General features: G+C 48.3%; 1 protein-coding gene across 12 annotated transcripts in view; it reads left to right on the top strand.

Annotated features, from left to right (window-relative positions):
* Positions 1-13,990, top strand: part of LOC110510240 (cell adhesion molecule 4) — a 161,358-nt gene that overhangs the window by 115,031 nt on the left and 32,337 nt on the right. For 2 of the 12 annotated variants that reach the window (XM_036975407.2, XM_036975410.2), the window contains exon 1: positions 9,619-11,395. The exons of 8 other annotated variants lie outside the window; for them this stretch is intronic. In XM_036975407.2, the coding sequence (XP_036831302.2) occupies positions 11,314-11,395 (82 nt within the window). In that variant the 5' untranslated portion in view covers positions 9,619-11,313. Of the gene's footprint in view, positions 1-8,983; positions 11,396-13,990 lie in introns of those variants that run through there. 2 more of the 12 variants (XM_036975412.2, XM_036975411.2) reach the window with 2 other exon arrangements.

The raw sequence follows: 13,990 nt of genomic DNA, 5'->3' as shown, positions 1-13,990 counted from the left end.
CAGTTCCCCCTCACTGTCACACACATACCAAGATACAGTTCTCACTCTCACACACATACAAAGAGACAGTTCTCACTCTCACACACATACAAAGAGACAGCTCCCCCTCACTCTCACACACATACAAAGAGACAGTTCTCACACACATACAAAGAGACAGTTCTCACTCACATACAAAGAGACAGTTCTCACTCTCACACACATACAAAGAGACAGTTCTCACTCTCACACACATACAAAGAGACAGTTCCCCCTCACTCTCACACACATACAAAGAGACAGTTCCCCCTCACTCTCACACACATACAAAGAGACAGTTCTCACTCTCACACACATACAAAGAGACAGTTCCCCCTCACTCTCACACACATACAAAGAGACAGTTCCCCCTCACTCTCACACACATACAAAGAGACAGTTCCCCCTCACTCTCACACACATACAAAGAGACAGTTCCCCCTCACTCTCACACACATACAAAGAGACAGTTCCCCCTCACTCTCACACACATACAAAGAGACAGTTCTCACTCTCACACACATACAAAGAGACAGTTCCCCTCACTCTCACACACATACAAAGAGACAGTTCCCCCTCACTCTCACACACATACAAAGAGACAGTTCTCACTCTCACACACATACAAAGAGACAGTTCCCCCTCACTCTCACACACATACAAAGTGACAGTTCTCACTCTCACACACATACAAAGAGACAGTTCTCACTCTCACACACATACAAAGAGACAGTTCTCACTCTCACACATACAAAGAGACAGTTCCCCTCACTCTTACACACATACAAAGAGACAGTTCCCCCTCACTCTCACACACATACAAAGAGACAGTTCCCCCTCACTCTCACACACATGCAAAGAGACAGTTACCCTCACTCTCACACACAAACAAAGAGACAGTTCCCCCTCACTCTCACACACATACAAAGAGACAGTTCTCACTCTCACACACATACAAAGAGACAGTTCTCACTCTCACACACATACAGAGACAGTTCTCACTCTCACACACATACAGACAGACAGTTCTCACTCTCACACACATACAAAGAGACAGTTCTCACTCTCACACGCATACAAAGAGACAGTTCTCACTCTCACACACATACAAAGAGACAGTTCTCGCTCTCACACACATACAAAGAGACAGTTCCCCCTCACTCTCACACACATACAAAGAGACAGTTCCCCCTCACTCTCACACACATACCAAGAGACAGTTCCCCCTCACTCTCACACACATACAAAGAGACAGTTCCCCCTCACTCTCACACACATACAAAGAGACAGTTCCCCCTCACTCTCACACACATACAAAGAGACAGTTCCCCCTCACTCTCACACACATACAAAGAGACAGTTCCCCCTCACTCTCACACACACATACAAAGAGACAGTTCCCCCTCACTCTCACACACATACAAAGAGACAGTTCCCCCTCACTCTCACACACACATACAAAGAGACAGTTCTCACTCTCACACACATACAAAGAGACAGTTCCCCCTCACTCTCACACACACATACAAAGAGACAGTTCTCACTCTCACACACATACAAAGAGACAGTTCCCCCTCACTCTCACACACACATACAAAGAGACAGTTCTCACTCTCACAAATATACAAAGAGACAGTTCCCCCTCACTCTCACACACACATACAAAGAGACAGTTCTCACTCTCACAAATATACAAAGAGACAGTTCTCACTCTCACACACAAACAAAGAGACAGTTCCCCCTCACTCTCACACACATACAAAGAGACAGTTCTCACTCTCACACACATACAAAGAGACAGTTCTCACTCTCACACACATACAGAGACAGTTCTCACTCTCACACACATACAGACAGACAGTTCTCACTCTCACACACATACAAAGAGACAGTTCTCACTCTCACACGCATACAAAGAGACAGTTCTCACTCTCACACACATACAAAGAGACAGTTCTCGCTCTCACACACATACAAAGAGACAGTTCCCCCTCACTCTCACACACATACAAAGAGACAGTTCCCCCTCACTCTCACACACATACCAAGAGACAGTTCCCCCTCACTCTCACACACATACAAAGAGACAGTTCCCCCTCACTCTCACACACATACAAAGAGACAGTTCCCCCTCACTCTCACACACATACAAAGAGACAATTCCCCCTCACTCTCACACACATACAAAGAGACAGTTCCCCCTCACTCTCACACACACATACAAAGAGACAGTTCCCCCTCACTCTCACACACATACAAAGAGACAGTTCCCCCTCACTCTCACACACACATACAAAGAGACAGTTCTCACTCTCACACACATACAAAGAGACAGTTCCCCCTCACTCTCACACACACATACAAAGAGACAGTTCTCACTCTCACACACATACAAAGAGACAGTTCCCCCTCACTCTCACACACACATACAAAGAGACAGTTCTCACTCTCACAAATATACAAAGAGACAGTTCCCCCTCACTCTCACACACACATACAAAGAGACAGTTCTCACTCTCACAAATATACAAAGAGACAGTTCTCACTCTCACACACATACAAAGAGACAGTTCTCACTCTCACACACATACAAAGAGACAGTTCTCACTCTCACACACATACAAAGAGACAGATCTCACTCTCACAAATATACAAAGAGACAGTTCTCACTCTCACAAATATACAAAGAGACAGTTCCCCCTCACTGTCACACACATACCAAGATACAGTTCTCACTCTCACACACATACAAACAGACAGTTCTCACTCTCACACACATACAAAGAGACAGCTCCCCCTCACTCTCACACACATACAAAGAGACAGTTCCCCCTCACTCTCACACACATACAAAGAGACAGTTCTCACACACCTACAAAGAGACAGTTCTCACACACATACAAAGAGACAGTTCTCACTCTCACACACATACAAAGAGACAGTTCTCACTCTCACACACATACAAAGAGACAGTTCCCCCTCACTCTCACACACATACAAAGAGACAGTTCTCACACACCTACAAAGAGACAGTTCTCACACACATACAAAGAGACAGTTCTCACACACATACAAAGAGACAGTTCTCACACACATACAAAGAGACAGTTCCCCCTCACTCTCACACACATACAAAGAGACAGTTCTCACACACACATACAAAGAGACAGTTCTCACTCTCACACACATACAAAGAGACAGTTCTCACTCTCACACACATACAAAGAGACAGTTCTCACTCTCACACACATACAAAGAGACAGTTCCCCCTCACTCTCACACACATACAAAGAGACAGTTCTCACACACATACAAAGAGACAGTTCTCACTCTCACACACATACAAAGAGACAGCTCCCCCTCTCGCACACATACAAAGAGACAGCTCTCTCTCTCTCCTTCTTGCTCCATCTCCAAGCACCAAGCATCAAACCCCTACCCAAATTATATCAAATTAATTTTTATAGCCCTTCTTACATCAGCTGATATCTCAAAGTGCTGTACAGAAACCCAGCCTAAAACCTCAAACAGCAAGCAATGCAGGTGTAGAAGCACAGTGGCTTGGAAAAACTCCCTAGAATGGCCAGAACCTAGGAAGAAACCTAGAGAGGAACCAGGCTATGAGGGGTGGCCAGTCCTCTTCTGGCTGTGCCGGGTGGAGATTATAACAGAACATGGCCAAGATGTTCAAATGTTCATAAATGACCAGCATGGTCAAATAATAATAATCACAGTAGTTGTCGAGGGTGCAGCAAGTCAGCACATCAGGAGTAAATGTCAGTTGGCTTTTCATAGCCGATCATTAAGAGTATCTCTACCACTCCTGCTGTCTCTAGAGAGTTGAAAACAGCAGGGTGGGACAGGTAGCACGTCCGGTGAACAGGTCAGGGTTCCATAGCCGCAGGCAGAACAGTTGTAACTGGAGCAGCAGCACGACCAGGTGGACTGGGGACAGCAAGGAGTCATCATGCCAGGTCCTAGGGCTCAGGTCCTCAGAGAGAGAGAAAGAAAGAGAGAAAGAGAGAATTAGAGCGAGCATACTTAAATTCACACAGGACACCGGCTAAGACAGGAGAAGTACTCCAGATATAACAAACTGACCCTAACCCCCCGACACATAAACTACTGCAGCATAAATACTGGAGGCTGAGACAGGAGGGGTCAGGAGACACTGTGGCCCCATCCGATGATACCCCCGGACAGGGCCAAACAGGCAGGATATAACCCCACCCACTTTGCCAAAGCACAGCCCCCACACTACACCTCCGTCCTCCTACAGAGTTACTGTATCGCATACACACACACACACACACACACACACACACACACACACACACACACACACACACACACACAGAGAAGAGAAATGTTATCTCAGATGAACTGATAGGATCTGGTGCATCAGACACTCAGCCAGACCCAGACCCAACTGCTTATTCAGAGATATCCCACAACCCCCCATGCTGCTCACTCCGCCATGGGCGCTGCCTGCCTCAGTACAGGTAGTGTATCCATGGTTTTAATATCTACGGTATTAAATGCTGGAGGTGACCTCACCGCCATGCTTAAGCAGCCGGGTAACCGTGGAAGGATGTTGGAGTACTTAATATTTTCATCACACCGCTGATTTAAGCCCCTTAAGTGCTTTGGCAACACTTATTCCATTGTGTTGCCAATGAAGCCCATAACACATTTGATTTGGACGAGGAACTGGGGGAGAGGGATGGGGACAGCATTGGGTTTCCGCACACTGCGACAAAACACGCTGGTAGATGCACACACACGCACACACACACGCACGCACGCACACACACAGAGATAACTGTATCATAATGCGAGAGCATGTCTAATTGAATACATTAGTGTTGTGTGGAATATGAATATGGTTTGTGACAGAGGGAGATTCATCTGAACTGTTCAGGGACTGGAGCAGTGAGGTACTGGTGGGGGCAGTAGCCGACTCACATTTAGTTAGTACAACACAGCATAACACATGTTTTCCTCCCCAGTGGTTTTGCAGTGGGGTGTTTTGGACTTGGTTATGGTGAGTAACTGCATGCTCGACCTGGCCTAGGGGTGGTCAGTAGTATCCTAGTGGTTAGAGAGGTGGAGATGTCGCCAAGGAAAATGTCACCTTGCAATCCAAGGTACCATATGCTGTTGTGCCCTTAAGCAAGGCATGTCTCACTTCCCTGCAGTCAAATGGCCTAGTGGCCTCATGGGTGGAATGTTATTCATAGTTGTCAACATTTCATAATGAAAAAACGTTGTTTTTTTGACACTGAACAATCTGGTGTTTCTATGTCAAACGGTTTTGTTATATTTCAGTCTTCTGTGATGTATATAAAGTGTAATATTGGAATGCAAACTCAAAATGTAATACATTTCAACTCTATATCTGACATGGTACAGATGTCTTCTTCTTTTAAGCCCATAACCATGTGTGTCAGGTGTATATTTTGGTTTGAAAGTAGATTTGTTTAAGACTACCAAGAAACACTCTGACCCTGACTTAGCCCACTGCAGTAAAGGTTAACCCCTGAATGCCGGGTAGAGCAAAATATACATTTGTGTTATGACAGATGGAGTAGAAAATGACTAGCCTACTGTGTGAAAACCCTGTGATTTCTTAGAGGTGCATACATGTATGTCTCATTACTGTGTTAAAGACTGGGAGAAACAGAGTGTATTTACAGTCTCATCAAGCACTTATACTGACATCAACAGGAGCCATGGTCACATGCTCACAAATGCATGAAAACACAAACATGCTACCAAACACACATACACACACACACACACACACACACACACACACACACACACACACACACACACACACACACACACACACACACACACACACACACACACACACTGTTCTAAGAACACGCATACAGACACACACACACACACACACTGTTCTAAGAACACGCATACAGACACACACACACACTGTTCTAAGAACACGCATACAGACACACACACACACACTGTTCTAAGAACACGCATACAGACACACACACACTGTTCTAAGAACACGCATACAGACACACACACACACACACTGTTCTAAGAACATGCATACAGACACACACACACACACACACTGTTCTAAGAACACGCATACAGACACACACTGTTCTAAGAACACGCATACAGACACACACACACACACTATTCTAAGAACACGCATACAGACACACACACACACACTGTTCTAAGAACAGGCATACAGACACACACACACTGTTCTAAGAACATGCATACAGACACACACACACTGTTCTAAGAACACGCATACAGACACACACACACTGTTCTAAGAACACGCATACAGACACACACACACTGTTCTAAGAACACGCATACAGACACACACACACTGTTCTAAGAACACGCATACAGACACACACACACTGTTCTAAGAACACGCATACAGACACACACACACTGTTCTAAGAACACGCATACAGACACACACACACTGTTCTAAGAACACGCATACAGACACACACACACACACACACTGTTCTAAGAACACGCATACAGACACACACACACACACACACACTGTTCTAAGAACACGCATACAGACACACACACACACACTGTTCTAAAAACACGCATACAGACACACACACACACACACACACACACACACTGTTCTCAGAACACGCATACAGACACACACACACACTGTTCTAAGAACACGCATACAGACACACACACACTGTTCTAAGAACACGCATACAGACACACACACACACTGTTCTAAGAACACGCATACAGACACACACACACACACTGTTCTAAGAACACGCATACAGACACACACACACACACTGTTCTAAGAACACGCATACAGACACATACACATGCAGCCATTATGGACTGTCTTAATACATCAACTATAAAACAGGCCATTGGACATAGAGGACCTCTATGAGGTTTGTGTCTCTCTGTCTCTCTGTCTCCCTGTCTCACTGTCTCTCTGCCGCTCTGTCTCTCTGTCTCCTTGTCTCTCTGTCTCCCTGTCACTCTGTCTCTCTGTCTCTCTGCCTCCCTGCCTCCCTGTCTCTCTGCCCCCCTATCTCTCTGTCTCCCTGTCGTCCTGTCTCCCTGTCTCTCTGTCTCCCTGTATCTCTGTCTCCCTGCCTCCCTATCTCCTTGTCTCTCTTCCTCCCTGTCTCACTGTCTCTATGTCTCCCTGTCTCTCTGCCTCCCTGTCTCCCTGCCTCTCTGTCTCTCTGTCTCTGGGTTTCAACTGAGGGATTGTAGGGGAAGGAGGCCTTGCCACTAACATCCTAAACAGATCCAACTATATACCCTGTCTGAATGGACTGCTGGGCGGTCACACACACAGCCACTGTTCTCTGACCTGAAAGACAGTCATTGTCGCATCCACACCCCAAACCTTCACAAAATAACTAAAATGCTAAATATGCATCCACGGACTAACACACACACTTACACACACTGATAGAGAGTGGAAGCAGGCAGGCTGTGGGAGGAGAACAGGGGTTATATAAACCAGACGGACAGATAGACAGCTGACACTACTCTGGGATATACTGAACATATACTGAATGACAGAGGGGAAGAGGAAACAACCAGAAACTAAAGCACTGTCCCACTATATTGACCTGACTGAGGATAGAGAGAGAGAGGACGACAAGATAACAAAACAACCACAACGAGAGAGGGGGATGAGACGAGAAGAGAAAACACAATAGACTTTGTTTGGATCAGAGGGGCAATATCCTTTCCGAGCTACAACGACAGAGAGCACAGAGCAATTTCCTTGGTGTCAGGTTCTGGTGTGGTTGCTGTTAGCGACTTGGAGATTCCACGCTACTTCAGTGCCAGGGCACACGGTGGGTAGTGGTAGTATTGACAGTGCCAGGGCACACGGTGGGTAGTGGTAGTATTGACAGTGCCAGGGCACACGGTGGGTAGTGGTAGTATTGACAGTGCCAGGCCACACAGTGGGTAGTGGTAGTATTGACAGTGCCAGGGCACACGGTAGGTAGTGGTAGTATTGACAGTGCCAGGGCACACGGTAGGTAGTGGTAGTATTGACAGTGCCAGGGCACACGGTAGGTAGTGGTAGTATTGATAGTGCCAGGGCACACGGTAGGTAGTGGTAGTATTGACAGTGCCAGGGCACACGGTAGGTAGTGGTAGTATTGATAGTGCCAGGGCACACGGTAGGTAGTGGTAGTGTTGACAGTGCCAGGGCACACGGTAGGTAGTGGTAGTATTGACAGTGCCAGGGCACACAGTGGGTAGTGATAGTATTGACAGTGCCAGGGCACACGGTGCGGTAGTGGTAGTATTGACAGTGCCAGGGCACACGGTGCGGTGCGGTAGTGGTAGTATTGACAGTGCCAGGGCACACGGTAGGTAGTGGTAGTATTGACAGTGCCAGGGCACACGGTAGGTAGTGGTAGTATTGACAGTGCCAGGGCACACGGTAGGTAGTGGTAGTATTGACAGTGCCAGGGCACACGGTGCGGTAGTGGTAGTATTGACAGTGCCAGGGCACACGGTAGGTAGTGGTAGTATTGACAGTGCCAGGGCACACGGTGGGTAGTGGTAGCATTGACAGTGCCAGGGCACACAGTGCGGTAGTGGTAGTATTGACAGTGCCAGGGCACACGGTAGGTAGTGGTAGTATTGACAGTGCCAGGGCACACGGTGTGTAGTGGGAGTATTGACAGTGCCAGGGCACACGGTGTGTAGTGGTAGTATTGACAGTGCCAGGGCACACGGTAGGTAGTGGTAGCATTGACAGTGCCAGGGCACACGGTAGGTAGTGGTAGTATTGACAGTGCCAGGGCACACGGTGGGTAGTGGTAGTATTGACAGTGCCAGGGCACACGGTGTGTAGTGGTAGTATTGACAGTGCCAGGGCACACGGTAGGTAGTGGTAGTATTGACAGTGCCAGGGCACACGGTGCGGTAGTGGTAGTATTGACAGTGCCAGGGCACACAGTGGGTAGTGGTAGTATTGACAGTGCCAGGGCACACGGTAGGTAGTGGTAGTATTGACAGTGCCAGGGCACACGGTGGGTAGTGGTAGTATTGACAGTGCCAGGGCACACGGTGCGGTAGTGGTAGTATTGACAGTGCCAGGGCACACGGTAGGTAGTGGTAGTATTGACAGTGCCAGGGCACACTGTAGGTAGTGGTAGTATTGACAGTGCCAGGGCACACGGTAGGTAGTGGTAGTATTGACAGTGCCAGGGCACACTGTAGGTAGTGGTAGTATTGACAGTGCCAGGGCACACGGTAGGTAGTGGTAATATTGACAGTGCCAGGGCACACAGTGGGTAGTGGTAGTATTGACAGTGCCAGGGCACACGGTAGGTAGTGGTAGTATTGACAGTGCCAGGGCACACTGTAGGTAGTGGTAGTATTGACAGTGCCAGGGCACACGGTGGGTAGTGGTAGTATTGACAGTGCCAGGGCACACGGTGGGTAGTGGTAGTATTGACAGTGCCAGGGCACACGGTGGGTAGTGGTAGTATTGACAGTGCCAGGGCACACGGTGGGTAGTGGTAGTATTGACAGTGCCAGGGCACACGGTAGGTAGTGGTAGTATTGACAGTGCCAGGGCACACGGTGGGTAGTGGTAGTATTGACAGTGCCAGGGCACACGGTGGGTAGTGGTAGTATTGACAGTGCCAGGGCACACGGTGGGTAGTGGTAGTATTGACAGTGCCAGGGCACACGGTGGGTAGTGGTAGTATTGACAGTGCCAGGGCACACGGTGGGTAGTGGTAGTATTGACAGTGCCAGGGCACACGGTGGGTAGTGGTAGTATTGACAGTGCCAGGGCACACGGTGCGGTAGTGGTAGTATTGACAGTGCCAGGGCACACTGTAGGTAGTGGTAGTATTGACAGTGCCAGGCCACACAGTGGGTAGTGGTAGTATTGACAGTGCCAGGCCACACAGTGGGTAGTGGTAGTATTGACAGTGCCAGGGCACACGGTGGGTAGTGGTAGTATTGACAGTGCCAGGGCACACGGTGGGTAGTGGTAGTGTTGACAGTGCCAGGGCACACGGTAGGTAGTGGTAGTATTGACAGTGCCAGGGCACACGGTAGGTAGTGGTAGTATTGACAGTGCCAGGGCACACGGTGGGTAGTGGTAGTATTGACAGTGCCAGGCCACACAGTGGGTAGTGGTAGTATTGACAGTGCCAGGGCACACGGTGGGTAGTGGTAGTATTGACTGGCTAATTGCAGACAGAAGGCAGAGGACTTTGTAGCAGTCTGGGGATGACACCGCTGTTCTGGTCAATCAGACAGTGTTCTGCGACGTGTGTGCTGCAGTCCGGTCACCCTCAGTAAGTTATACGCTCTCCGGGCCGGGCCCTCGTCGCTGCTGCATTAGGAGCCGCCAATCAGAACCAACAACCAACTCCACACGGACCGCAGCAGCTGAACTGAGCTCACTGACGGAGCGGGCAGTGAACACGAGACTCAACACAGGGACTGAACATCGTGACTGGAAGCAGCCAGCCGTGTGCAGCAGAGAGAGACATTGTGATCCTGTATAAACATACACGTTACATCTCTACAGTGGGACGGATAGAGAGAGAGAGAGATGTAGCCTATAGAGTAATGCTATACGTGTGATCCTGTAGGGTGTTTATATCACACAGGGAGACTGTAGTCATTTGTAAAGCAGTTACCATCACAGTTGGCGACGGTGATGTGTGATAGTGAACCGTGGGAGACAATTTAGCTGATGACGTGTTTGTGTTGTGAAAAGTATCATGTGTGGGGATTGAGCCCCGGGTTGAGAGATGTGGGTACAGAAACAGTATAATGGCGTGTTTCAGATGGTTTACTCCGATGTGTCTGTCTGGCTGATGTAGAGTAAAGATATTGGTTTGTTTGGTGTTGGGATTCTGGTCTGTGGTTTGCCATTTGAGTGGTTCTAGCCTGTTGGTTTGTATCATTGCTTTGTTCCATTGATTTGATGTTTAGTTATGTAGTCCTACACAGCAGAGCAGCTCTGTTTGCAGACAGTCATTTGGCTAGTTGTAGCATCGTTGTAAGACATACTAGATCGACGCTGTGGTGATGTTAGATCGGTGGTGTTTTATCAAAAGACTGCAGCTCTGAAGAAACGTGCGTGTTGTGTACTGGTAAAACCCCGGCTTTGTTGTGTGTCACTGCAGCCCTAGCTGTGCTCTGCTGTGCTCTGCTCTGTTGTTCGGCGCCTGTGTCCTGTGTCACAGAGGAAGCATTGATCAGACAGCTACTGAGGCTCAATACACAATGAGGCCTGGCCCGAGATCTCTACTCCTCCCAACCCCCCTCTCCCTCTCCCTGCGTGCCCTGCTCCTACTCTGCCTTGCGCGTAAGTCACACACACTTGCATGTGCAATGCACATTTCACATTTCCTGTTGCTGTAAGATTTTCCTGCTGTAGCAAACTGGCTGAAATGTAAGATCCCTATATCTACACACACGGACTCCCCTCACTACATCAAGCTAGATTATCTTTCTTTCTTTCACCTCTCAGTGGGGTAGTTGTGGCCAACACGTAATAATGGGAAGATCGGGAGATTTAATAAATGTCATGAAAGTGGGGAAAGCTATAGAGTGAGGGAAATTGAAGACAAGACACTTAGGGACAGAAAGATAGAGTGGGCTGAGAGAAAAGCAGAGTGTGAATGAACTCTCAAATCTCTGATTTAGGTGTGAATTTACAATGAGCATTATGTATGAGCAGAGTGCTATAGAGAGGATGGGATTACACCCAGGCTGTAGGACTGGAGAAATGGGGAAACACAAACCGGGATGGAGGATTACAGTTAAAAGAGGCAAGGGATGAGGCGGGAGGGAGGGCAGGAGAGAGACAAGGAACCACTGTGGGCAGGAGAGAGACCAGGAACCACTGTGGGCAGGAGAGAGACCAGGAACCACTGTGGGCAGGAGAGAGACCAGGAACCACTGTGGGCAAGAGAGAGACCAGGAACCACTGTGGGCAGGAGAGAGACCAGGAACCACTGTGGGCAGGAGAGCTAGTGTTTCCCCTGTCTTTGATCTATGATTAGGATCACTGGTAGCACCACTGATACCATGAATATATCCTGTCATCATTCTATTTGGGCTCAAGCAGCGTATTAATATGCAGAGATGTTCTGTAAATAACCATGGCTGCAACGCGTCCACTTCCTCCAAGCCAATCAAAATCTGGATTGCAGAATTTTCATATTGGATCTACACAGGGACATTTGGTGGCATGGGATGGTGGGAGGGAGGGAATGGGTGACAGTAGAAGAGCGAGAGAATGAGGAAGAGGGATGGAAAGAGAGAGAGAATTAGTTTTTAGCCTTGGCAGGGGGACTGGGTTATATAATTCCTGCCAATTAAGCAGTTTTGGGTGAGCAGTGAGCAGGAGGACGGAGACTGGCCAGGTAGAGAGATTGATGTGGGGGGGGGGGTTTAAGACTCTCTCCTCTTGGCCGCTGTGAATCTCCAGCGTGGTATCAACGTGTAACGTGTACATTTTCCTTAAGCTGCCCTTGTTGTGCATGGCAGTCGTTGCCAGAGCACTGTTGGACTGTGACGGCTCGTCATAAACACCATGGCTAACCAGCTTTAGCTGTTTAAAAGGACAGCATACACACTGGTGGAAAACAGAGAGCGGTAAAGAGAGAAGGGATTGGAAGAGAGGGACATGGGGGTAATATAGTGAGAGGAGAGTGAGGTGAGTGGATAGAGACAGCGAGAAAGTGTGAGGTATTTAGAGGGGGATAGCGAGATGAGATGAGCAGAGTGGTAGGGAGAGAGGGAATGGGGTCATGGAAATATGTTGAAGGTCATAAAGAACATGAAGGTCAAAACATAGCTGTGAGAAGGATGGGAAGGATGAACAGGGATGTAAGATGAGGTAGAGAGGAGCAGTGAGAAGGATGGGAAGGATGAACAGGGATGTGAGATGAGGTAGAGAAGAGAGGAGCAGTGAGAAGGATGGGAAGGATGAACAGGGATGTGAGATGAGGTAGAGAAGAGAGGAGCAGTGAGAAGGATGAACAGGGATGTGAGATGAGGTAGAGAAGAGAGGAGCAGTGAGAAGGATGGGAAGGATGAACAGGGATGTGAGATGAGGTAGAGAAGAGAGGAGCAGTGAGAAGGAGGGGAAGGATGAACAGGGATGTGAGATGAGGTAGAGAGGAGAAGTGAGAAGGATGGGAAGGATGACCAGGGATGTGAGATGAGGTAGAGAAGAGAGGAGCAGTGAGAAGGAGGGGAAGGATGAACAGGGATGTGAGATGAGGTAGAGAAGAGAGGAGCAGTGAGAAGGATGGGAAGGATGAACAGGGATGTGAGATGAGGTAGACAAGAGAGGCGCAGTGAGAAGGATGGGAAGGATGAACAGGGGTGTGAGATGAGGTAGAGAGGAGAAGTGAGAAGGATGGGAAGGATGACCAGGGATGTGAGATGAGGTAGAGAAGAGAGGAGCAGTGAGAAGGATGGGAAGGATGAACAGGGATGTGAGATGAGGTAGAGAAGAGAGGAGCAGTGAGAAGGATGAACAGGGATGTGAGATGAGGTAGAGAAGAGAGGAGCAGTGAGAAGGATGGGAAGGATGAACAGGGATGTGAGATGAGGTTGAGAAGAGCGGAGCAGTGAGAAGGATGGGAAGGATGAACAGGGATGTGAGATGAGGTAGAGAAGAGAGGAGAAGTGAGAAGGATTGGAAGGGTGAACAGGGATGTGAGATGAGGTAGAGAAGAGAGGAGCAGTGAGAAGGATGAACAGGGATGTGAGATGAGGTAGAGAAGAGAGGAGCAATGGGAAGGATGAACAGGGATGTGAGATGAGGTAGAGAAGAGAGGAGCAGTGAGACGGATGGGAAGGATGAACAGGGATGTGAGATGAGGTAGAGAAGAGAGGAGCAGTGAGAAGGATGGGAAGGATGAACAGGGATGTGAGATGAGGTAGA

This window comes from Oncorhynchus mykiss, chromosome 3 (genome assembly GCF_057628025.1).
Source record: "Oncorhynchus mykiss isolate SJ-2025 chromosome 3, ASM5762802v1, whole genome shotgun sequence".
Classification (NCBI taxonomy): Eukaryota; Metazoa; Chordata; class Actinopteri; order Salmoniformes; family Salmonidae; genus Oncorhynchus; species Oncorhynchus mykiss.
The sequence above is the reverse complement of the archived record's forward strand: the minus strand, read 5'-3'. Positions and strand labels throughout refer to the sequence as shown.